Source organism: Ischnura elegans, chromosome 10, assembly GCF_921293095.1.
Source record: "Ischnura elegans chromosome 10, ioIscEleg1.1, whole genome shotgun sequence".
In the NCBI taxonomy this organism is placed as follows: domain Eukaryota; kingdom Metazoa; phylum Arthropoda; class Insecta; order Odonata; family Coenagrionidae; genus Ischnura; species Ischnura elegans.
In genome coordinates, this window is record NC_060255.1 from 75,011,597 (window position 1) to 75,038,781 (window position 27,185).

At 36.3% G+C, this 27,185-nt stretch overlaps 1 protein-coding gene across 10 annotated transcripts in view; it reads left to right on the forward strand.

The window, feature by feature from the left end:
• LOC124166676 (microtubule-associated protein futsch) overlaps positions 1–27,185 on the forward strand; it is a 78,500-nt gene that overhangs the window by 15,412 nt on the left and 35,903 nt on the right. For 3 of the 10 annotated variants that reach the window (XM_046544313.1, XM_046544320.1, XM_046544321.1), the window contains 12 exons: positions 189–317; positions 3,401–3,475; positions 5,632–5,727; positions 6,824–6,966; positions 8,241–8,344; positions 8,673–8,744; positions 13,812–13,980; positions 15,044–15,244; positions 16,814–16,913; positions 17,779–18,022; positions 19,726–19,850; positions 23,331–23,507. In XM_046544313.1, the coding sequence (XP_046400269.1) occupies positions 189–317; positions 3,401–3,475; positions 5,632–5,727; positions 6,824–6,966; positions 8,241–8,344; positions 8,673–8,744; positions 13,812–13,980; positions 15,044–15,244; positions 16,814–16,913; positions 17,779–18,022; positions 19,726–19,850; positions 23,331–23,507 (1,635 nt within the window). The remainder of the gene's footprint in view (positions 1–188; positions 318–3,400; positions 3,476–5,631; positions 5,728–6,823; positions 6,967–8,240; positions 8,345–8,672; positions 8,745–13,811; positions 13,981–15,043; positions 15,245–16,813; positions 16,914–17,778; positions 18,023–19,725; positions 19,851–23,330; positions 23,508–27,185) is intronic. The other 7 variants (XM_046544314.1, XM_046544318.1, XM_046544322.1 and 4 more) reach the window with 5 other exon arrangements.

A 27,185-nucleotide genomic window follows, 5' to 3' on the forward strand; every position in this document is an offset into this window, starting at 1 on the left:
CACTCTAAAATCCATATGTCAATAATCTTAGGGTTAATGTTGCAGCTGGCTAACCCTTGCTTTTAATAACTGTATGTGCCTTTTTTGAAATCATTAATCCAATTCTAATTTCATGCATGTATATGCTTACGTGTTTTGATTGATGCATCATCATTTGCATGTGGCATGTTGTTGTTGTTGAAAATGAGAAGAAAAGGGCCAAATCATTGGTTGACCTACGCCGCCAGAGCGAGTCTTTCCGCCAGGATGGTGAGGGAGGATATTTCAGTCCCTCAAACCGGGAACCTATCATCACTGGTGTATCTGTCAAGGCTCTAGTGAGTGTTAAATTGCTTAAAATTAACTAAAGCAGCTGTGACTTTTTCTGAAATCGTATTTTAAACGAAGAGTTCACTAATAGTGCGAAAAATCCACAGAGGAAAAATCATTCGCCTTGACCGGGATTCGAACCCGGATCCCTCGATTTCCGGCCGAGTGCTTTAGCCAGTTAAGCTACCGAGGCGTCATTCTCCCCTGTGGAAAAATTTGTGGACTTTACCGGACAAGGTGGTATGGACTGCTGAGCATATGATGCGACTAGCAGTCCAGGTCGTGCGCATGGCGCCACAGCCGGAGAGCAAAGCTCGAACTTTGAACACTAGAGGTGTTCGCTCTGGACTTATGAAAGTATACCGGATTGCGGGTGACTCCGTAAAAAGTTATCACCGTGGCTAGTCCCGGTATACTTTCATAAGTCCAGAGCGAACACCTCTAGTGTTCAAAGTTCGAGCTTTGCTCTCCGGCTGTGGCGCCATGCGCACGACCTGGACTGCTAGTCGCATCATATGCTCAGCAGTCCATACCACCTTGTCTGGTAAAGTCCACAAATTTTTCCACAGGGGAGAATGACGCCTCGGTAGCTTAACTGGCTAAAGCACTCGGCCGGAAATCGAGGGATCCGGGTTCGAATCCCGGTCAAGGCGAATGATTTTTCCTCTGTGGATTTTTCGCACTATTAGTGCATTGTGGGTGACTCCGTAAAAAGTTATCACCGTGGCTAGTCCCGGTATACTTTCATAAGAAGAGTTCACTGTCGGATTACATGCAGTAGTTGGCAAATGAAAGATCCTTGGAAGACTCCTCACAAAATTTTATTATACACACAAAGTTTTGCATCATTTGTCATGTAAAAACATTAAAGAATGTGTTGTGTGTATTATAAAGTTTTTAAGTGGTATCTGCGAAGAGTCTTTCATTCCCGATGGAGTGGTTCAAGTGAATTTTACAACAGCTTTGTATATTCCACACTATTTAATACACCTCACAAAGTGTAGCTATCAAGACTACGTGTTGGATGTCATTTTCAGAATGTTTGGTGTGGTGATCAAGACTGGTCTAGGTGCACTAAATAATGTGGAATGCTCAAAGTTGTTGTATTATTCGATTAATATGAATTTCCACAAATTTAACTGACTAACTATTGAATTTATGGGATGCTTCTACCATGTCGCTCCAGAAACATCTAGTTTTACCTTTATTGAAGTAGTGACCAGGACTAGATTGAATATGAGCTATAAACTGGCATTGGAGTAAGTATATACATGTATGCATTGTCAGATTATTGGCTTTGGTGTACTATGTTTTACATATGTGTGAAATCCTGCATCAGAAGTATACTAACAATGTATCATCCTGTAGGTTTATGATTGATTGAGTAATCCTTTCATCAAACTCTACCTTCATGGAGTTGGATTATTAAGGAAAAATTATTTTTTGAAAGAAAAATCCATATCCATTGGTAATGGTGCTCTTAAGTATGTTCATGAATGGATTATGGTTGTTTAATTAAGTGGTTATTCTTTGCTGGGTGGTTGATATTTCTCCTTCTGACTATAAAAAATATTTGGTCTCTCTATTCAAGTAACGTTATAAAAACACTGCTGTACTTTTGCATGCAGTTTTCAGGCAGGTACCTAGGCATGCATAAGTATTAGTAAAAATAATAACAATAATATTTATTTTTGGAAAACATTTCATAATTTTTACGAACTCAAGAAACTTAGGTATAAATTGGGAACTGCATACTTTTGTTGTTCTGGTTCTTTTAACAAATGTAATTTTTTAGCAATATGTAATAACTGCCTTCGTTTTTCTGTAAATGATAGTTTCCTTGGAAATCTGTGCCTTAATTTTCTTCCTAGTCAGACTGATTCTTATTCTTTGATGGTAGTATTCAAACCTCATCATTAAAAACTTGTGGAAACATACCTCTTTGTTCTGTGTTGGTTGAGGAAATTATATCTCTTCATAATGTGATGTATTTAGTGAATGCTAAATTAGTTAATTATCAGGGAGCAGTAGATAGATGTATTTGTATTGTCGGCTCTTTTATGACAGTATCATTACTCATGACTTCAATTAATTTTTTCTCTTCTCTTGTAAAGAATGTATCCCCTCTTTCTGATAAAATTTCTCATGTGCAAAACTAGCCATCTGATATAGTGAACTCCATTTCATTTAACGCCAAAAATTTTTTTTCTTGTTCGTTGTTTGCCTAAGTGCATCAGCTCATGAATGAGGTGGGTTAAAAGGAAATTTTTTAAGGAGAAGCAATTGAACATTACAGATAGTACATATAACATCATTATGATAGTGCTTTGGTGAGGATACTTCTTAGTGAAGCTGGCATTTAAAATTTCAAAGGCAAGTCATAGATACCTGAATTGAAAACCTGTAGCAGTCATGGCAAAGAAGCACAAGCTTAAAGAAACCAGAAGCATGAAAAATCATTTGTACTGACCTAGGGGCTGCTTGATTCATTAGAGATTAATTGTGACTCAAAGAAGGACTAACCCAATGAAGAAGTAATGAGTAATGGAGATTATTCCTTACTGGAATTAATATCAAATAATTGGATCATACCCTCATGTTTACTTGAAAATATTCTGAATGAAAGCCAGGATATCCTAATTTTGCATGGAGTCTGTTGACTAATTAAGCTGTCATATTTATTTTTTTTCATTTGATGTGGCTGTAGGAAATAGAGTACTTCTATTTGAAGCCTCATATTGTACCTATGCCATCAAATATGGTACTTGATTGGTTGTGACCACAATAAATCTCAGTATTTTCAGTTAAATCTATCATTGTGAAGTGTAGTTAGCTTTTGCAAATAACAATAAGGTAAGTTTAAAGATGCTCTTTGTGATGAACCTGTGATAATGGATGCATGATAATTAATCAATAATAAATGTGCTGATCAATAACTTACTCATTGCATGAAATTTTAAAAAGAATTTAGCATTGACAATTAACACACTTTAACTCTATTTTGCCTTCTGTACAGCAAAATAGAGTAATAAGTGGCATGGCGGGCTTCTTCATTACGATGTTGTCATAACCTTCTTTTTGCATGGCTCAGAGGGCTAGCTACTGCAACCTAGTCAATATAGAGGACAGTCGTACTACCATGAGGAGGATTAATGATTCTGATCAGGTTTGTATTTGGTTAGCTATACATATCTTAGCGGTTTTGTAAAGTTTACTACTAATATTAGTTTAATGTATTGCTGGGGAAAAATGCATTAAATGTGTATAAAATGGAATTTTCTCCCTATGAAGCCTCCAGAAATTCAAGATTTTAATTTCTTAAATTCTGCCACCAGCAATGATTTCCATTACGATTAAAAACTTTTGGGCTATGTCGCCGCGTCAATTCTGTGTCAGGTGGTGGGGGAAGGGGAGCCGGAGGTTGGAGGAGATACCTATACATATAAAAGATCTTAAATTCCCATCTCTTCATAATCCCTTGAAAAAGCGACCAGCATCGGTCGGGAAACGTTGGGGCCACCCAAGAATTGACGCGGAGACATAGCCCAAAAGTTTTTAATCATAATGATGAGCACCCGCAAAAGTTTTAGCGAAGAATAATTTCCATTCTAATAATTAATCAATGTCTTCATCATGACCTCAATTTACATAGTAATTAATTATTTCGTGGAGTGTATGTCAGTTGAATGAAATGTAAAATGTTTGTCGACGTTTCGATATTATATTACCCTAGTGAAAATCTCAACTTTTAAGTTATGTTAATGTCCTAGGAAAAATGTCTCATTGGTTTCATGTAGTGTTTTGGAAAATACTATGTAGGTATATAGGAATTTAGTATTTCCTATAGGAACATAAAAGTTACCATAAAAGTGATGTACAATCTTTTCTTTTTTTATGTACAGTAGCATTTTTTAATAATTTTTATTTTATCATTGTAAAAAAATCTTCGTAAAAATTGTTCATATCTTAATATATTATTTTTTTGTAAACTTCATTCATAGCCCCATTGAAGATATAATATAATATTAAAACATTGGCTAACATTTTGCATTTCTTTTCACTGACCTGCAATCCCAGAAATAATTAATTAATATTCTAATGATACACATTCTTTTTTGTCCCTTCACATTCCAGGACATAAAACCTACATCAATGATCATCAAAATGCTACTTTAGCCACTTCATTTCACCGTTAACTTCCCCAATTGTTTGTTTTTTTAAAGAGTCCTGAAAATGTACAACTTACTTCACCCCAAACTTCATTTGACCTTTTGCCTATGTATCATTCTTTTACCTCCCTTCTCAAAAACTTATTTCTTCAAAATATGACTGGCTTCACCTCCATATTTTTTTATTATTAGGAATACTCTGTTCTCATTTCTTCATATATCTATGTAATGTACGTAGTTGTTTATTTATTTACTTGCTCTCTATTCATTGCAAAAAGAGCCATTAGTGGATGCTATTTTTTAATTTTAGTACAAGTACAAAAAAGTAGTCTACATTTTAGTGGTGAATCAGGAGTTCTGAAAATTATGGGATATATTATTACCATTTGTGTAGAGTAGTATCATCAGCATTCACTCTCAGATAACCAGTACATTGTCTTTATTTAAAAAATCCCTCTTTTATTTTCTTAATTGAAGCCTACATCAAAATTTTGGTATTCAAAATTAACTTAATCTTCATGTGCTTAAAGGTTGTTACATAGCTTCATAGGTTGTTTTTGAACAGAATATTTCAATTACATTTCCTGCCTCGGAAACCATGAAAGCAAGAATTTTTTCCTGCTACTCATTTAAATCTAGATTTAGTATCAAAAATATACTCAAAGATGGGGTCCTGTAATGACAATTCATTACCAAATTTTATTTCCTGAATAATAAAAATAGGAGTTCTCAGTATATGTTCTGCAGTTTATTTGTCATAATGGGGCCAATTAAGTTAATAATTTAACTTTTACAAATAGGAATTTGTCTTCTTATGAAAATTATACTAACAGATGACAAGCTACATCAACATCAATTGTAGCAGAGATATAAAGTTTATGAACAAAAGTTTATCCTAAATAAATCAAAATATATTTTATTTCTCGGCATAATTTAAAATAATTCATTGCATTGACATTGAAAAACGTATCATTTAGTATAGGACGTCAATGTGTTTGAAAAGTATCATGAAATCCTGTGTATTAATAAGACAAGTCTGAAAATAAAGAAATTCATAGGATAAGTGTTTGACACGTTAGGGGGGACCCTTTAAATGGAACATAATGATGTGAACGTGTCTATCAAAATCTTCTTATGTCATCTTTTATTACAGCGGTCCAGTTTCAACAAATTTGACGAGCTGAGTAAGAAAACTGTTATCCATGTCAAGTCAGTGGATTCGTCTAAAGTTCAAAAACAATTTAATGAGGTATGATTCCCTCTGTTGAAAAGTTACCTCAAAACACATAGTAACCTCGTAGCTCCGTAGAGTAGAATGAATTTACTAGTATCAGTGTGGTGGGTAATGTAGTGGTTTAACATTTTGTGTTGCTTTTGTGTGATGGTGGAGGTGCATGGTGGTATGAATGAAAATTTCCTATCATGCATGATTGCGGAGGGATTATTGGTGAAGTGTGTATTGGTCAGTGGAAGAATAAATTCTTTGAGAAGCCCTAAGGCTTAAAATTATCATGGAGATATAAATTGTTTAGGAATAATTTCACCCAATTCCACCAATATGAATACGTATACTAGCAACCTCGAGTTCATAGAGATTGTGGCTTGGAGTGATCGTGAAATTCAATAGTATTGGCCTGCTGCAGTATTCCTGTGCATTTTTTATATCCCTTCATAGTGGACTTTGCCACCGAAGAGGATTATCCTATGAGTATTATGAAGATATTCCTGAGGGTATATTGGAATATTCTATGAATATTCTAAATTTCTGAGAATATCATAGTGATATTCCTTGATATATGATATATCTGCCCCGAAGTATCCCATATCCGAGGAGCATCCAATGGATATTATACAAATATGTATTGAGATTATTCTTGGAAGGTACCAAAATGGGGCCCTGGGGCCAAATAAGGATAGTGGGGGTCAAAATGAAATATTCCTGGGTTTTCCCCTGCTATGTGGGAAATGTAAATGAGTATCAATGAAACTTTTAAAAATAAAATATAATGGCTTGTAAATAGTCTAAGGATATGGTGAATATATGCAAGATATGGTAGGTATGTGTGTATATTATATTCCTGTTTCTAAAAATAAAGTGAGAGTTTTTGTCTGCTCTTTTCTTGCTCTACTATAATACAGCTGCTATTTGCTTTCATTTGTGTACATTCCATATACATAATTCTATTCTAACATACTGCATGAAAAGCCCTTGAAAACTAGATATGGTGATGACCTTTTGGTTTTCTCCCGCTAACTAACTCTGTCAATTCAATGTCTTCTTATGTAGATTTAAATATGAAATATTTATGACACTTGCATTGACTTTCCTTCTACAAACTTTTTAGGCTGCGGCTGCAAGTTCTACTGTTGGTCCATCATTATGCAGAAGTTGCTGTAAGCAAGTTTTTCAAATGGAGCAGATCAAAGCTGAGCGAGCGGTGTGGCATAAAAACTGTTTCCGCTGTAAGGAGTGTAGCAAGCAATTAACGTGAGTAAACTTGTCTGCATTGCAATCGAAAATAATTTTTACAGTTCCAATGGCTCTCATTTTTTTCCTGCAATCTTTGTTATTGATGTCGACAGCTTTCGGGAGCAGCTGCATATTGCGCATTGTCAAGCAAGCTTTCGTGGCCATTACAGGTAGCATCATCTGGCAATGAATGAGATATTGGAAAAAGGTTGTCCCTTAATATACTCGTCTACCCTCCTCAGGGGTGCAGCTAGGAATTAAGGCTATAGGGGGGGTTTAGGTGCAACTAATACCGGGGTGTATGGGGGTACGGAATACCTACCAGGATAAGCGGTAGGTGCAAGATTGAAAAATTGCGGAATATTAAGATAAATGATTCAAAATGGTGAGTTTTACGGCTTCCTGAAGGATATTTTATTAATACCCACCCTATTCTATTAGTAATATCAATCCAATTAAGTAAAATAGAGTAAACTTAAAATTTATCTAAGCTCTGGGGAGGGTTTTATCCTCCAAAACCCCCCCTTGCTACGCCACTGACCCTCCTCACTCCACCAGGGTAGTGGAGTGGTAAGAGTGACGCTGACGTCAGAAGAAATATCAGCATTGTCCTTGTGCGGCGAGCGGACTATCCCCCATTGTGGTGCGGCGGGCAGGTGAATCATAGCTGAAACCAACCTTTGACAGCCAACCAATTGACAACCTGCGTGCACAAGTGCCTGATGACGCAACCTGTAATGGCCGCGAAAGCTTGAGTGACAATGCGCAATATGCAGCTGCTCCTGAAAGTCGTCGACATCAATGAATCTCGCTGCAAAAGTCTATGTTTCAATCTTTATTATTCCCGTGGTATAAATGGAAAAATTTATTTTTATTTGACTATTTTCCAGCATCCATGAATTCCAACTTCGATTACCTTGTGAAAAAATCCAAAGTTGGAATGGAAGTCAGATCTATTATAAATTTTGAGTATTTTAACGGATAGGTTAGATAGTTTAGGTAGAGGAGAGTAATTCACCTCAGTACATACATTAGACTCCCGTTATTACGAAGTTTGCAGGACTGAAAAATCAGAGGTTTCATAACAACCAAGTTCGTATGAACGTTTCTTTTTGGAATCATCGAAAAAAAAATACTTTGTCAAAATTTCTTGTTTCTTCAATCTCCCATACTTATTGTTGCACTGCAAAATAGCTTCAGAGTCAAGTGTATAATATATGCAATTAAAATATGTGCAGATACATAAAAACTAGCACATGGTTTGTAACAAGGCCATATCTTTCAAATTTCAGTGTTGACATCTATAGCAGTCACGAAGGTCAACTGTATTGTAAACCTCACTTCAAAGAACTTTTTAAGCCAAAGGTGGTTGTTGAAACTGAGAATGTGGGACCAGGTAAGACCAATGCTTTTATTACGAGGTCATTTATTTAATTCTTATTTTGGATTGTAAATTGTATCAATATTTCAGTCATTTATTAAACTTATATCTCTTATACATAGCTATAACTTCAGATGTCTTACATTTGAGAATGATCTTTGAGGTGATAAAGTAGCTTTTTACGTACCCTACATAATTAAATGAAGTTTGAATATCCTAGATTTAGTTACTTATGATTAAGTCAAGTTTTATGTACTTCTCCCATAAGCATATCACAGGATTGGTAATTTTATTATACATTTTATGAGCAATTTAAGAAAGTAAAATTATTAACGCATTGTAGTGCGACCGAGGAAGCCCGAGATGATTATTCGTGAGAATCAACCTGTTGAGCTGCCCCCTGATGTGGTAAGAGGTGAGGCAGGGGTCAAATTCATTTTTGAGTGTTTTTTGTTTTGGCCTTACTGCTTCTAAGCATGTGGAGCCATAACCAATCATCTCCCAACTCATCTTTTATGTCTGCACTAATTGGCAGTTGTAGTGGATGCGCCAGATTAATCAAATCTGAAGCATGAACCTTGAAAGTGTTTCTGCGTGGTGGGGTGCATTTTTAATGCCTGTGGAATTTTGGTAGTACATTTAATCCCAAGAATAGGAGATACAAAAATGTTGATGGTAAAATTTTGGCAGGTTTTCGAATTCAATGATTGAATTAGTCTTGAGTTAGGTATGAAAAGAATAGGGTAGTTTCCTTCATCAAAGAAAACGAAAGGCATTGACTGCGATTCGTTACCCACCATTAGTGTATTCATAATATACAAATTATTTGGTTTTAGAAATACTGGTTTAGACGAATGGCAAGGGTCAATTTTAACCTCATTTGAAAAAGGCCAGATTGGCGCCCATGCGATGCCACTCCACGTCACGTCACAGGGACCTAGTTTCTATACTAGTTGATAGGAGTTTTACATCGTCTGAGGTTACCAATGCATGCATGAGGCACAGAGCTCAGGGAAACGTCTCTTAATAATCACCTATTAAAACTGGCTAAGGTCGGAAAGTTTTCTTCGTTTGATAAGGTATAAATAATCCTTATTGAAGCCAAGCACTACCAGCTAGCATGGTACTCGGCTACCTGCTAGTATCCTGTGTCGTATCAGCCCTCAGAGCCTCGCCCCAAGGTCATCTCACTTGCGGCAGCGGGAACCAGAATGACGTCACACGGAGTTTTCCCGGCATTCATAATTATCCGTCGTGTTTTCGCGCGCTTGAAAATTTTCACTTTTCATTTAATCGCAAAAAATAGATATCGTTATGTAAAAATCTAAAAGCGTGAAATACGTACTCCAGGAGTAATAATCTTTCGATTTAGACAATAAAAATAAAAAGGAAATCACCCTATTCAATGATTAAATTAGTCTTGAGTTAGGTATGCAAAGAATTAATAATTTGAGAAGGGCATGAAAGTAATTCGTATCGACATTACCTTGAGTCATACCTTCCTTTGCATTGCCCATTTTGATATAGTAGAGTTTTGGGCATCATTACACTGCACATGGAAATGAAAAAGCAAGTTACAGAAAATAGATTTTTTCTTGAGGAACAAATTATTGTATTTATTAGAACTCAATAAACATGTTTGAACCGACATTGATAGTAAAAAGGATCCTCAATTGCTCAGATCTGAACTTTGATTGCCATCATTAAAGTTCCAAGGCTAATCATGAAACATTTAAATGATTATGATAAAATAATAGTATCATTGATTATTTGTTTTATTATAAAAAAACATTGAATTTTCATTTAAGGAATCTCTATAATTCCTTAACATTATTTTTACTTTCTTGTTTGAGTAAATATTTCTCATTTTAATTTTTCCCACATTTTACACTTTGCTGTGATTTGGATTCCTAAATTATTACTACAGAGGTATTACCGTATTCTTAGATTTATGTGAGCATTTCATTTTTATTTTATGACAATTTTAAAAAATTATGTCTAAATATTTTAAGTTCTGCTAGGGAACAAAGTATCTGGGTGAAGTTTGCTGATATAATGGTCTTTAAGAAAAATTATTTCACTTTGGATGGTATTTCATTCCTGATTTGTAGTTCACGATGAGGGAAATTCAAATGCGTTAGATTGTCTTCTTCTTTATTTGACCATACGAGTCCGATAGGTAGGAGAACCAGGGCTTGCATGTCCCAATTGTTATTGGTGCTGGTCACCTAGTAGTGGCTCATAAGATAATCAACACCTTTGAAACATTCAATATAATTCTTTGGCCAGAAATTCTCCCTATCTATCTTCCTATCCCTTTTTTTCTTCATACTGATCATTTTCTCCTTATCTTAGACATTGATTTATTTGAAATCCACCCCTACGATTTAAGTTTCACCAGTCAGAATTTGGCCTATGTAGAGCATGACTTAAGAGAGAAACTGATTTTCTCACAACTAACAGTAGCCATGCAAATGTATCGGGAAAAAATTTCCCCCATTGTACTTTACATTAATTTACATTTACATACATTATTTTACATTTACATTACATTGTACTGTACATTAACTTACTTTTGACCAAAGATGAAATCCCTGGCTATTTATTTGACGGAGGAAAAAGCTAGTAATCTTAAATGTACTAACAAGATTTCACAGCAAGCTGGTGGAAAGTGGTACTTTGGCCGGAAAAGTTAACTTATTCAAAAACAATCTCTCTCTTATTCAATTGCAAATTTTTCTCAACCAGGATGTGATGAACTCTGTGGAATAGGACACACTTAATTTCTTTTGACAAAAATGATGCCTATGGATACTTAATTTCTCCAATTATAGTTTCCTTTTATTTTAGCTACACAGTTTTATCAAAGAACGAATTTATATTGAAAGTTATTACAATCATCTTGTGTAAAATTAAAAAAAATATAGAATGTGTAATGAGTAAATTTATTGTTTTTTTTCTCTCTCTCTCTCTCTCCTTGCAATTACTGTTGATAGCCTTCTATAAGCAAATTACTATGGCAATCATAGCAACAGCCTGATAATACTTTAATAAAATTGATTTTAAGACCCAGGGAACTTTTTTCCATGGCACTTAATGTAAGTGTTGATTTTTCAGATTAGATTTAGGGATTGCCTTTATCTATGCATTTAACCAATTTCTCTGCACTGTCATTTACCTCCTAAATAATTGATGGTGTACTAATGTGTAGGGCATAGCATAGGAGGAGAGGCTGGGACAACTAGCACTTTCTCACTCAGTGTTTCAAATGTAAGGTTGGTTTACCTTACTGTTGAAACATGGTGTGATGGTAGGGCTCACCTCATCCTAAGATGCATCCATGTAAAGCTGAGTAATACAGAATAGGGGGCCTGTCCTCTTCTTGTTCTATCTCGTTCATAGAGGAGTTTGTTATAGGGTATCTGAAGGCCTCGTGTGGATATAAACCCAGGATCCTTGGGTCATTAGCCAGTCGCCCTATCTACTAGGCTACCTTGCAAGGTAGCTGTGCCTCTCCCTAAGGTAGAATTGATTGATGCATTTTCCTACAAATTTGCTGGGGCTGAGCTCTTTGCCTATTCCTCCACATAGGAGAGGCCCAGCTTAAATCATGGCTATGCTTTTTACTGATGTCAAGCATTTTAAACATCACTATTAAAAGAATAACTGTGTACTAATCATCAGTGGCATACCTTTATGGAGTCACCATCAAAATACCTTGGAGGAAAAATCTTTTGCCTTGATCAAGATTCAAACCCAGATCTACCAAATTTGTGCCATGTTCTACCACTTAAACTGCCTATGTATCTCCTTCCTTTGTGGAATGTTTGCTAACTTTAAGAGGACATTTGTCGGCGGTTCAATTGATTGAACACATGATGCAAATTTGGGAGATGTGGTTTCATATCCTGGTTTAGGCGAATGTTTTTTCCTCTCTGGAATTTTCACACTTTAAAAGCCAATTTGGAAATGGTTCTGTGGATAAATGATGCTGATCACTCATTAACTCATTGATATTATCCTTTTTTTGATGGTGTGAAGTGCAAATAACCTGGTGTTTGCACTTGTAGCTGCATGTTGTAAGCTTTGGTGGCTGTAGGTGTAAGGTTGGACACTCATCTTCTCATGAAATCAGCATAGTCACTTATTTACATCGCACTCCTCGATTTGAACAACTTGATCATGAATTGGGAGTTGAAAATTTCTTGAAGTGATTTCTTATTGCCGCTGGAGGATTTGACAGTGGAGTAAACTCAATTTGTTTGAAAAGAAGCATTAAATTGGTGACGATTTTGGTTGAGGGTATTTAAATGCTGCAAAAATATTGCCTTGTTAATAATATCTTGCAGAAGTTATGTTGATTTTACATATTCTTCTGGATTTTTGCATCGATTCCATAATATTGATCATTATTTTGAGTCTTAGATTTTTATGAGCATTGATAATACCACTATTTATTTGAAATAATATTGATTTACATAATCCTTTAAATAGTTACACACTTGCAGTTTTCTTTTTTCCCAAAAAGCAAATTGCAAGTATGTATTTATTTGGTGATGAAATTAACATCATCCTTGGTTGAGGACTTTGTTTCTCTGTGAGGGGTGTTATGTGGTTTGAAATAGGTTCCCAACTTCTTTAAACTTTCAATAGCTTTCAATAATATTCAAATTGTTAGTTTTATGTTATTCCTTATCAGACTAAAAGCAGTTCACCGTGTGATATAAAATACTGTTGCCAATTCCATTTTTTAGGACTATTTCTCACCAATCCAGCTTTAATCTCATTCTTTTGTCAAGGTTATTGTTCACAATAAAACCACTCATGTGTCTAATGTTACTAATCATGTTGCTGCATGCCTCTTTTGTTTGTTTTTATGTCAAATATTTGCGAAAGAGAATGGTTCTTTTGTTAAATTAACAAATAATTTTGTCATAAACTCAGCAGAAATGACTAAAGCACCACTTTTACTCTATTAGAATTTGTAAAAAGCTCAATGGAACAGATGTTAATGAAGTTTAAGATCTAGATCTTCATCACTCTATGTGGTCATGTATTTTTGAAGTTTCGATAAAATGTTTAAACTCTGTATGTAATGGAAGAGCTTACTGGTGAAAAATGGATTTTTCTATTTTCCATTACATGAAAGTAATACATAATTGCTATAATAATCCATTAAACCTTTCCCGTGTATATTCTTGGAAACTCCAATTTTGTAAGTTTTTGATGGGCAACTGTTAAAATTTGCTTCAACTATGCCCCAGACGGCACAGAATCCTCCGTATCTAATTCGTATGCAGATAGTATCCATTGACGAAAAGCGATGGGGCGATATTCAATGGATACTATGTGCATACGAATTAGATACGGAGGATTCTGTGCCATCTGGAGCCAAAATAGACATTTTTGCTGAATATAAGTATGAATCACCCTTAATGTTAAATTTTTCATTGTTTAATTGGATTTCCATTTTCATTTACAGCCTCAGACAAGCCAGACCTTGGTTTGGAAGAATTGAGCTCTCTAAATGTGAAATCTCGCTTCCGCGTGTTTGAAAAAGATCCATCTGAGGATTCTAATGCCAGTTTGGAAAAGTCATCCAGTGCTGTTAATGTGAAAAGATCACCCAGTATACTAAGTAAACTTGCCAGGTAAGAAATTAACTATGAAATAATTGATGTGTGAATGGGAATTCTGGCTAATTTTTGGATTATTTAGTGAAAAGAATGATCTGTAATCCTCTCTCAAATGTCTAAAATTGATAATTATAAATGTTTGCAGTTATAAATTGTAATTTTGTATTTTCTGTGGTAATCCTATGTTTTTATAGCAGGATAATATTTATGTTCAAAAAAGGCTATGGTAAAAACGTTGGGTTGCATGAAATGTATTAAGTAATTGAATTTTCATTTTTACATATTCTGTTCATCAGTGGCGTAATTATGGGAGGGATGAGGGGATAGATCCCTCCCCAAAGTATCAGGAAAATAAAAAAGTTTTTGCCTAGTTTTGAAATATAATAACTGCATCTGCTTAACACGTTGCGTACTGGGGTATTTAAATTCCTAGGAATGCCGATTTGGAAATATGTGCCTATTAGGGCGTAATGCCTTTTGTTTAAACATGGTTAAAAAGCTAATGTTTAGAATATAACTTTACCCAATCAAACATTATGATGCTTCAATTCATTATGAATAACGAACAACAACTGAAAATGTACTAATGAATACGTATTGTACGCTTTAAAATTGTTTAGGTTGATGCGCCTAAATGACGAGAATCTTTGTCATCCGTCCGGAACGTTCGGGTAAAATATGACGAGAATTCTCGCCATCCATACGCAACGTGTTTAATTTAAATTTTTAGTACCAAAAAGGTTTTAAAATGTAGGAGAAGGAGCAAATGTGTTTGAGTGGGTCTGCACGGAACTTTAAAGGTTAAACGGTTGGGATTGAAAAATCACCATAATTACCTCAAGTAATATAAAGATGCTAACTGAGCTAATACATTTATGAACCAAATTGAACTCAATTGAAAACAGATCCTCTTAAGTTGCTCATATCGAGTCCTGAGTCTTCCTGAGAGATTTTCAAAGTAAATACATATGTGTTTCTTTTTGGCCATTACTTAAATTTGATTTCTAATTACATACCTCTGTATTTTTTCACTTCATTGAATTTGTCTTATCTGAAACACAATATATGCTTTACAAAGGTTCCAGAAGAAAGGCATGGACATTGGTGTCACTGACGATTCCCTCAATGGAGTGCCATTTGAGCAGTCTGATTCGTCCTCTGAAGCAGCATCCTCATCGGAAGAAGAAGGCGATGAGGAGGGTGGAGTTGTCAAATCATCTAGGCACAAGAAAAAAGAGCGTCCTGTCAGCTTTGGAAAAATGGATGACATGAAAACAAAGTTAGTATAATTCATTAACAAATAGAATTTTTACAAAATTGAGAGAATTCATTGATTTTTTTTACAGTTTGAGCCGTGACATAATGCAATTTTTTGCACACCTGAGTCAGGAGTACCTGCAAGTGCCTTAGGGTGTTGCTTATTTTTTAGTTTTTCTCAGATTTTTTATCTCTACCTCTTAAAATATGTTATGGGGTGCAGTATGGATATCCTAAAAATTTCAGCCCAATTGTTTAACATTTAGAGGTGGCTCAAAGAGCATAAATGCAATAACATTAGATTTTCCCGAATTTTTGAAGTAATATCATTTTCAGGGGTAATGCACAATTTTGCTGTCCTCTGGGGCCAAAATTCGCTCCATATTAACATCCGCTCAACAGTTATCCAGGAATACAATACTTTTCCGCGAGCTACAGCCACGCGTCACACCCCTGGCGGCGAAATGGCCGCTCACAGGCCGCATTTACGGCCAGCGACCATCATTGCATTACGCCCCTAGCGAAAGTCGGCGGAAGAAAGGAGGAGCCGATTACTATGTTGGCATTTTTCATACCAAGTGTTTGCTGTAGTTTATCTTATAAAATAATTACATCACTGTTCTTCGAACGTAATTAATGATAAAAAAAATTTCTTGTTGAGAATCCAAAAAATATGATATACTGAGAACCTAAGAAATGAAAACATTTAGTTAACTCTATTTACGCTTGTCGAATCAATTGAAATGCTTTATTATGTTCGCTAATCCTCAGGATTGAATGTGCCTTCTCCTCTGGCAAATAAAGAAATATCAACAAAAAATTAAATGGGCCTAGCCACAGCATGAAGTTATACTCTGTCATAATGGTATTTATAGATCCTAATTTTAGGAGTCTCTGTGGCTTTCTGGTCCCCCTTCCTTATATTCACCCCATGACATTTTTATGCTTAAATGTATGCAATTAACATTATGTATGTAAGAGCATCTCTGAATACTGCATTCATGATAATAATAGTAATAATTTTTATTCACTTTAGGCAAGAATAGTTGCATAGTTTCGTCAAATTGAATCAAATTAAATTTACAGAATATCAAAAAGAAAATTGCCCATATCACACAATACATTCATAACACATTATATACACATAGAATGGTACAGTTGTATTATACAGACTTTACCTTATGGAGGATTTTCCTTGCAAAGTAAAAAAAATTTTCTGTTGTATAAAGCGGTTTTTTGAGCACAAAATTTTTCAGTTCAGTTTTGAATTTATTCAGAAAGCTTATACCCTTAATATTGTGAGGGAGTGAGTTATGCAGCTTGGCCCATGCCCTTATCTATGTTTCATTAAACAAATTCAGACTAGGGAATTTCATTTTTTCCTTAATTTTCCTCATTTTGGGAGTGTCATCGTCCCTTGTCCCCCTCTCATGTTTTGTTTGGATCTACGTACGCCCATGATTTGAGTGGAAAATGAAAAAGGTGTTGTATGCATTTGACCAAATCAATCAAATTGTGAGTGGCTATTTCTTTAATTCTTATTATTTAATTTGACTCTGACATTGAACATCCTTCTCAATTTTCTTATCAGGTGGGAAAGTGTAGGTGCCAATGGAGTACGCAAGACCAGGGAGGAGCTTAGAGAGGAGCGCAAGGAAGAAATCCAGAGGTTAAGGTCAAGGCTTTTCCAGGTAATTGTCCTTTCAAAATGTTGCATTAAAAATTTTCCTCTGATTTAATTTGCACCAAATCAGATCATGTGATTGAAAATACTATTCAGCGGAAGAACTTTCTGTGCTCAAAATGATTACTTTTGGTCTTAGTCTAACTCAGGGAAAATATTTGAGAATGTGTTCAGGTGGGATTCTAGATCAAAGAGACTGTATTTTCACAGAAAAACTTGGCAACCTCATGACAGAGCTATCCCTAAGAGATTTTTAAGTTCTATGTGTCAAATTGAAACATAAGTTAAAATTGCAAGGGATCACTCTAAGTTCAGGTCTCATTCTGAATTAAAGTATTTCAAGTATGAAAGCTTATATCATATCAACAAATATTTGCATGAAAACAAAAACTGATTCAATGAAATCTAGTTCTATTAATTCTTCGATTCAATTTTTGATTCAATTTTAATATTTTTTGGTAAGATTGATTCCCGTCTCTTGAATTTGTGGTAGAATCTGTGATCTTTTTCATGTGTAATTTCATTACCTTCTCTCATAGTGTAACTCCCTGTTCAATTAATTAGACTTATGGTTTTTTAAAAGTATGATGAAGTTATGAATCTAGTCAATAGATAACAGTCAATGTTTTTTGAAAATAAATTTTTGTTTTTATTCTTTAAATTTATTTCTAAACCTCAGGTGTGGAATGCAAAAATGGAATAATAATGTCTGCAATTTCAAGTCATCTTGAAATCATGATAAAAATAGACTTCCTTAAGCAAGAATTCTCACTTGCACGATATTTTATTTCTTTGAATGTTGAATGTTATATATCTGAGGTTGTCTTGCAATTAAATGATGGACTAAATGACTTGCGCTTCTAAATATTCAGGGTAAGCTTGGTAAGACGAAGGAGATGTATGAGCAGGCTGTGATGGAGAGTGAGAAGGGCACATCTGTCACGAGCAATGGAGTGAAGAGGCAGCCCTCGGAGAGGGCAAGGTCCTTGAAGGAGCGATTTGAGAAGGGTGAGACTGGAGTGGACCTGGTGGAAGACGTGACTGAGGACCTCAAAAAGGAAAGGGAGGAGCAGGTGAAGAAGGCACGCGAGGAGGAACTGAGTGTCTTTGAGGCTGGTGAGAACAATAATAGATGTGGGTTTGGGGTTACGGGTACATCGACAACTAAGGTTATTGGCACCACACGCAATCAAATTGCGACATGAGCACATACTATATTTTCAGTTTAGTGCGGCACTGTTGAGAATATTGATTTAAAAGTTAAACCAATCAAATTGAATTTATAAGGCCAGTTTTCTTAATGAATTCTATGACATGGCTTAGGCGGTCAGGGTCTTCGCCCAGAATACATTCTAGGTTGCCCCTGATGCCTATCCGAGAACAATGATATAATTAGAGATTAGGAAAAATGAGGATAAGAGTTCATTCCCCACTTTTTTATTATTGTCGATTTTAGTAGTTTGTATAATAAAGAGACCCACATTTCTCCATTTTTCAATCTGCTGCCTACTACTTAATGTAATCATGGTGAAATATCATCAGGATCTTTTTAGCTGACAAGTTCATGGCGTTGCACATTCTTGCTGAGTGGCTCACTGCTTCTCCGCTACTTCTCGGCCTTGCCCATCCACATGGTTTGTTGTGATTAATGCTCTGATGAAAGATTCTGTCGGTCCAGGATCGGGCCTCTCTGAATGACTTAATGAACCAGAACTAAATTGATATCACTAAAACATGAAAAATGGGCCACAACTTTTGCATATTTAAGTCATGAGAAAATGGCGGAATGAAGTAGAATTTTTTTATTATAACATATCTTTTTCATCCATCTCACAAATTATCTTATTTAGTTGTGACTTCAGGTCTGACAATGAGTGGGTAATGTGATATATTGCTATTTCAAATGCTCTTCCTTGTTCAACGTCACCCCGTTTAACGTCATTTCGCGATAACCTCACGAAAATTTTGAGATCGTCATTCGTTTATCGCACCTTCGCTTCGCGATAACGTCAAGTCTGTTAAATTTCGCGCGAGAAAAAACGCGAAGCGGTGGGCGTTGCAGGTTGTTCGTTTTGTGGGCGATAGTACAGTCAGTCTAAATGAAGTGTAAAATGATGTGTTTATTGTTAATTGCAATTACGGTTTAAGCAAATTTTCTGCAAAATTCATTCTTAGGTAGGTGCACAAGGTTTTACTTGACATAATGGTTTTCAGGAACCTAAAAAGTGATTTCAAGGAATTTTTCCATGTAGAACTCGGAGTTTTTGTCGTCCCTTTTTTCGCTGTGTTCACAATAATTTTGGTTCCTGTAACTGCGATAATGTTTCAGCGATGATGATGTCCAGGCGACGCTCACCCGGGCAACCACCATAGCAAGGCCGAAAAGCAAGTACGGGAAGATACAAAAATGGAGAAGGATTTACGTCACTGCTGCTATTGTCGTCGATGAAGACAGGAACTCGTATTTATGCCATAGTTTGGCATTCCCATCGTAAAAAATGCCCCACAATTGATACGCTAAAATTTTTTCGCGTAGGAATTGTGAGGTTTAGGAGCCAATATTTACTTTTTACATTGTTTCTTATGGGATATTATGTTTCGGTTAACGTCATTTCGTTTATCGTCACATTTTTCAGGAACGGTAAGTGACGTTAAACGAGGACTCACTGCATTTTCACAGTAATGTACAAATTTTCCATGTAATAAAGTCAAGTAATAGTCCAACACTAGACCAAATGACATGCTTTGTATTGCTGCAGTGTGAAAGTGACTGACTGATATGGCTATAATGCATGTTGTGCTGCAAATTTCTATTGCAGGTATATCAAAGAAATCCCGCACACTCTTCCTTGAGCTTGACAAGGCCCAGAAGCAGCAACCTCCATCAATGCCCACGCCAACCAAGTCACCGCTCCCCAAAGAGGAAGTTAGAAAGGCCAGAGAGGTTAGTATCAAATTTGGGCATTGACTTGGCTACAAATATTATGCACTAGAAAAGCAATATAATTAAATTAAAGGAATCCAAAAAATTTGCTAATACATTATTATGAAATTAGCTATTTGGGAGCTCAAATTTTGTTTGACTAAATTTCTGCTATGCTATGGTGTAATTTAGGTTACGGAGAAGCCAATGCCATTCAATGACATTGAACACACTCTTTTCTTATTTAAAAAAAAACCTAAAAAGTATAAAAATATCATTTTCATGATGGATATATTCTATTGGTTTATTCAAAAGTTACTGTGGTTCAAAAAAAGTTTCTCAACAAATTGAGCCATGCCAGTAATGTTTGTGGTCAATTTTTTATTTCAACTATTACTATATGTTATTCGAAGGCCCAGCCCATGTAGATTGAAATTTGAACACCTAAATGGCATCTGCTTCTCACTGAAATCTCTGACATCTGCTGATGTAGTTGTTTATTATATTGCAGTTCTGTTGTGTTTTCAGCGCAATCGCATGCATCTTTTGTAGGAAAAAATATTTATTAATTACAATCTTGGGATTTGTGGGTTCAACTTTTATGTCATGCTTTGCCAAGTACCGTATTGTAACGGTTCAAACCGCGAGAGCCGCCCGCTCGCCTCCCGTTCGATATCTCCCCGTACATGTGATTGTTAACTCTCCACTCCCCCAAAATAGAAAATTGCCCCTACGGAGACTTACCGTATCCGGGCTTAAAATCAAGTTCCCCAATTGTTCGTGCCTGCACGTACACTCACTTACAACAGGATTTAAGGAAATCGTGGCAATAGCAAAACAAATAACTTCAATGACTTCCCTTTTACAATTGATTTTTAATAACTGAACTACCATAGGTTCCAAAATTTACACTGACACTAAAGCATTCCCAAACACACACAATAAATTCCCGTTCCAAAATCCATCGGCGTCACCTCCAACATGAAATATTCACCTTCGGCTTCTCCTTCAAAATTACAAAAGCACTTTCTCAATGATTATAAAAAATTGATGTTTCCAACAACAAAATATACCCACGCTCTTTGGCGAATAAGCAACGTAAAAAATAGTGACATCAAACTTACACAAAAAAAACTTTCCGTGCAAAGCAAGTATAAATTGGGCGTTAGTCTGTTCAAGTGGCCACCCGTATTGGAGTCGGGCTCAATGATCCGCCAAGTGACACTAACATTCAGATATTATGCTCAAGCTTCACCACGTGCCGCACTTAAGTCTTGCAGGGCCGTGACTAAAATCAGCCAACAGTAAATTCACTAGGGCCTTATTGTGGGGAGTACACTTGGGACTTTCAAAGGGTGGAACAATCTGGACACAAAAGGATCAATTCGGGCTTTGGTAATTTCCAAGCTTACTTCCTTTATCCGATGTTCTCGCCACCCCTGAAGAGCTGTCCTCGTATCTGCCTCCTCCACGTGCCGTAGCTTGGCTGCTGCTGCTTGTCACTGAACACCACTATTTGACATATCTCGTGTCAGACCGTAGGAGAGAGAGAGCTATCCTTCTCGTCTCTCCCTTTTATAAACTCTGCACTACCCACAATCACCTCTGGTGCACCACAACGCCCTCTTTTTCCCCGGCCGAAAGGCGGGTTTTCAAACGCATTCCGGGAGAGAACCACTGCGTCGCCTCTCCCGGAAATCCACTCTCACACAATTTCACATACATAAAAAAATATACTACAATAAACACAAATAATAAACCCTTTACATAAATCTAGTATAGAACTTCCTTAAACAAAAAAATGCTAAAATTGTGAGTGTGCGCGCAGACGTAACCCCCCCCAGCCGCGATGTTAAAACATGATGCGTCGGGCCGGCTCCGGTCCTTACCGCTACAGTATAAACGTGAGCAAGAGACGCACCCCTATTTTTAGCATTGGAGCTACAGAAAAAAATTTTTGCCGCATTTTTTGTTATCCTTTCACACGGTGAATCAGATGCATGCCTGGACCTTCAACAGTTATCAAAATTTCCAATTTCACTACTAAAATATTACGCTGCATTTTTCAGCTAAATTTACACGATATGTAAGGCGTTTGGAGATAAGGTTTAGCGCACCCTCTGGAGCATATGCGCCGACTCCATGGGGCTTGAGGGGGCCTGAGCCCCCTCAAAAATTCGTTATGGGTGTGAGGAAAAATTGTGTCAGGCTTGTCGGTTTTCCCTGGAGTGTCCAAATATCGAGATTCGAGTTATAAGGGCTCTACTGTTGATCATACGACTCTTCTAAAATGCTTAAAAAACTTAAAACTCACTACTAAGAAAATTTCGGGCAAGATCCCCAATATTTTTTGTAAGTCGGCGTCCCTGCTCTGGAGTGAAAAAGCCAGCATGATATTTTCCATATTCACCTCTGAAGTACAGATGGATTGGGGCAATGCTTATGAGTAAGAAACGCAAACAGGAGTGTTGTAAAAATAATTCACTAAGGGAGAAACTCCACTGCCTGCCACTTGTTTTTGACCTAGCGTTTCAGATTACTGACTCACGCTGAAAACAAAGGCCTCTCAGTTCCCCTTGGACTTGCGACTAGGGAAGGTGGGGGGAGGGAAATAAGAAATTTGTGTAAGAGACACAGCCCCGTTTTCAGGTGCAATTTCTGGGAAAAAGGTGCATCTCTTACGTGCATTTATACGGTATTAGTGTACATATTATATGGTATCCTGACTATTAATGGCGAAAGAAATATTGTAGAATGGCAAGTATTAAAATGGAACTTGATATGTTGATTATTTGTAAAATAGCAGCTTACTTTTTGGATATTACTGTTATGATTAGAGAGAGGGAGATAAAAGATTATGTCTTTTTGGTAAATATAGCTTATTTCTGATCTATATTATTACCCTGCATCTAAAAGTATGTGAGGTTTCATTGCAATTACATGCTTAATCTCTTGGCATTAATGTGTTATTTTCATTTCACAATATCCTAATTATTAAGTATTACATATTATCATTGATTTGGACCAAGCTGAAACATGGTAATGATATGTTCATGATGATAATGAAAATGATATGTTCATAATGATAATGAAAATGGTATGTTCATATAGCCTCAAGAATATCTTTCATAAATGAAAAATGAAAAACTTTGTGTATGTGCACAGTATTTATTATCCTACGACGCTGACAGCATCACTGATAGTGATAGGTACCTGATGATAGCGAAGGTAATTCACTGAAACGTGTCGAACGATAATAAATACTGTGGGCATACACAAAGTTTTTCATTTTTCATTTATCATTGCAATATGTTCCACATCATCTCGCCGAACACTGTTGAATACGAGAACATGTTGTTGGTGGTGATGAATTCTACTTTTGTTAAGGTTTATATTGGGATGTGAGCATGTTTTTTTTTTTAAATTGTACATTCATGTCTTGTATGATTATGTTAAGAACATCCTTCAAACTTACGAGGGAGAAATTTATATGCAATATAGATACAGGTGACAAGACAGGTATCTGATGATATTGTTCGAGCCAGTGACCGTGTAGAGGATGTGCAAGTTGAGACTGCAGACATCTGCAACAAATTCAAATTCTTTGAGACCTACCAAGACGCTCCTCGCAAGAAGAAACCATTTCGCATCACTCCTCCCCGTGAGGGACAGGTCAAGGTGTGGTCATGAGCACATTTGTCGAACCATTCACCCAGTCATAAGTCCATTCCTATGGCAATAACTCTCTAACATTTCTCTCCACTACCAGTAAATTGGGCATGACAATTGTGCAGAATCTGACACACTAATCGCTTTCTTTGTTATTTAGAAGGAGTCAAACAAGAGAGTTTTTGTTTTATTTCCACAGTGTTCGTGTGTTCCCCCCTTTTACTTGCCTGCTGTTTTTTAATTCTCTAAATATAACACATTGGTTTTTGTTAAAACTGCAGATTCTGTACTGTATAATACAGTGGAACCTCGATTTATCGTTTTTCAAGGGGATGGATGAAAAAAACGATGAATGCGGGAAAACGATAAATGCGGGAAAGTTTGTCCGGGTTGCCTATGCCCCAGGAAACGCTGGATTTTTGCGAATTATGGCATTCATTAATGGATTCAAAAAAGATATTAGCTTATTACAGGAATATTATTCCTGTATCGAAACACTAAGGTCATATTGTTGATTCGACTTATCTCTCTTTCTAATATCCCAAAGGCCTTGCTAAAAAAATGTTTTACTCCACTCGGAATTTTCACTGCTATTATGCATTTCTGTCCGATGTAAAAATTCTTATCCATCAAATGCCATTTTAAGTACACGTATTTACGAGAGAAATGTACATGTTATGCCTCAAACAACTGATTTCGCCGTCGCAGTGATTGGTTATAGGATGTATTAAGAAGGCCAAAAATAGTTTATTATTTGAAATGTTCCTTTCTTGCAATTAAATTTTTAATATGATTGAGGCAATGTGGCGTTAATCGTCAGCGGCACGCCCACCTAATCCTCGGCTTCATCCCACTTCTTGCTTTTCATCAGGGATCTCGCTCTACCCCGACCCCTGCCGTCATGTACTAGCGGACATACCGAGGCGTGCTGTAATATTCACGCATTTCTAGCCCGGATTCTTTTCTTCGTCTTCAATTATTTTCAGTCTATCTTTTAAAGTTCTCACTTGTGTCTTCGGAAGGGCCATGGTCTGAAGACGAATAAGAATAAAACTAATAAAAATGACACCGGACTCTATTGAACCCACACGGAAAACACTCGCCGGCTTTAAGTCAACCCACCCTGGAAAGTACGGAACCACTCGTACGAGGTGAAGTTCGGCACTACATAATGCTATCGCGTACGGCGTAAGCAGAGCTTACTGCAGAGGGTGAAGCATGGCCATAAGACTGCGCAATTTTTTTTATTCTATGGAGAAGGCAGCTTAACCACTCATTTGTAACAATAAGTAACGTAGCTCTAGATGAGCAGATGAATTCAGATTGCTAGTAGGGAGAAACAAAATATCCTGAGAAGACATCGCTTCGTTAGCACCTCAGACAGGTGAGACTTGTAGCATAGCTCGTAAATTGTAACCAGACGCCCTGTTTTCGAAAAAAATTCGCATCAACTGCCATGAAGCTCACTATCAGCTGCGAGGATATCGATATTCGCCAGAAATCACCATCTCATTATTCCAACTATTTCCTTGCTTAAAATGGTTAAATAACGTTAGAAATACGTCGTGTTTGGTATCATCCTTTTTTGAATTACGTGCACATCACTTATAACTCAATCTAATAAAAGTATAATGCCAATTACCGAAATTCATTTTTACACACCTTTTGGGCTAATCGGTGATTCAAGCAGCAGTTGACCTCCAGAGGTGGGGATCTTTGAAGCGAGTCAGCTAAAAAAAAGTCAGCGGTCGAGAAAGGGGGAAGCGTGAAAAAGGTTTCTTTTGTTCTCGAGTAACTTGATATTTTCTTTCGAAGCTAAGGTCTTCGTAATACGATCCCTGCTCGAGCTGGAACCTTTTTTTTATTTCGGAGAAGAGGTACGCTTCAGATGGGGAGAGGCGAGTGCTGAATGGAGGGGGATACCGGATCTTGGGAAATGCGATAATGTGACCATCCCAAGGCACTCAGCTTCTCCCTATCGTATTTCAATCTCCTGGGGAAGATTCAAACTTTGTGTCTCTCGTTATTAGCAATAAACAACACGTTGTAAACACTTCGTCTTATTTTTGTCAAACGATGAATGCGGGAAAATTATACGACGGGACCGCGATCTTCAAACGATCAATGCGGGAAAACGATACTTCGGGGATCGATAGATGCGGGAAAAAATTACATTGTCATTATGGAACTTAATTTGGGACCAGGAGCGGCGAACGATGAATGCGGGAAAACGATTAATGCGGGAACGATAAATCGGGGTTCCACTGTAGTTACTCTCTGTTCTGCAACTAATTTAGAAATCCAAATGCAAAAGATGTGTGAAAATATTTTAAAGGACATAGCTCATCAATTGTTCATAGTGGCTGTTTTTTTCATAATAATAGGTTGATTTTATTTCATACCAAATTGTTTTGAATTTGGTACCCGTTGGACCTGAAATATTTAATAGAATGATCTGATTAAAAATTATGGAGAGACTGCATTCAGAGAAATTAGGTACAAAGACACATACATTCCCTGCCTGTGAGTGTCAATTAATAGTCTGATAAAATCTGGCAGATTACTGCATTTTCTGATTTTTTTTTATTTTTGGTCTTAGAGAATTAGGGCAATGATCTCAGTACATATATACAGTAAAACCTCTATGTAGTGAACCTCTTTACATCAAAAACCTCCATACTTCATTCCACCCCTACGGTCCCATCAGATTTACATGTAAATTTATAGACAAACCTCTTTGTAGTGAACCTCTTTATATCGTAAAACCTCCACTTATCATACCAAGGAGACAACACCGAGACAGCCTAACTACCTCCATAGATCATACCAGGACAACAACAGACCATTAATGTAGCCGCGATTATGTACATAGAATAACATTTTCAGCAATAAATGTTTCACCTTTTTTTTCTTATATACCTTGAATATGTGGTAATTTTCACGTTAACCATTAGTTAAGGCCATTTTGTTCCATATGAGAGCATACCTAACAGTAAATAAGAAAAAAGGTATCCAACTATCCTAATCATTTTAAGTGACAATTGAATTAAGAGAGATCACATTGTTTTCTCTCGAATCATGGTAAAAATCATGCAGTTACTTTCTGTTACTATGAAATAATAAACACATGTTCACTAATTCATGCATATTTGTTTAAACACATAAATATATACTACGGTTTAAAAGACAGCAGTGCCTTTCATTTCCGAAGGATATGAAAAAATGGCGCCTATCACTAAAACCTCTCTATAGTGAACCTCCATACATCAAACTGCCAAAATTTTGGTCCCCTCCATTACGATGTAAAGAGGTTTTACTGTATCTATGTTGTACCATTTATTTTCTTGACTTCAAGTTATGATCATCAAACTTCAAAGTTTCTTGTTCTTTGGTCAACATCTGTCTATTAGAGACATTATCCTGCTTCTAAAATACACAAGTATTGACCATGACATTTATAAAACTGAAAGTTAATATACAGATAATTCCTGATTATTGGGGCTAATGATGGGGAGAGACAGCACGAATAATCGGAAAACACGGATAACCCAAACTTTCACTTAAATGTCTCGTAATGTTCATAATTTACCTAAAACAAACAATATTTCATTATTTATGCAGTTATTCTGTTATTTTAGAGTGCCTCCGGGACTTAATGAGAGCTTTCTTTGCCAGTTCGCGATCTTT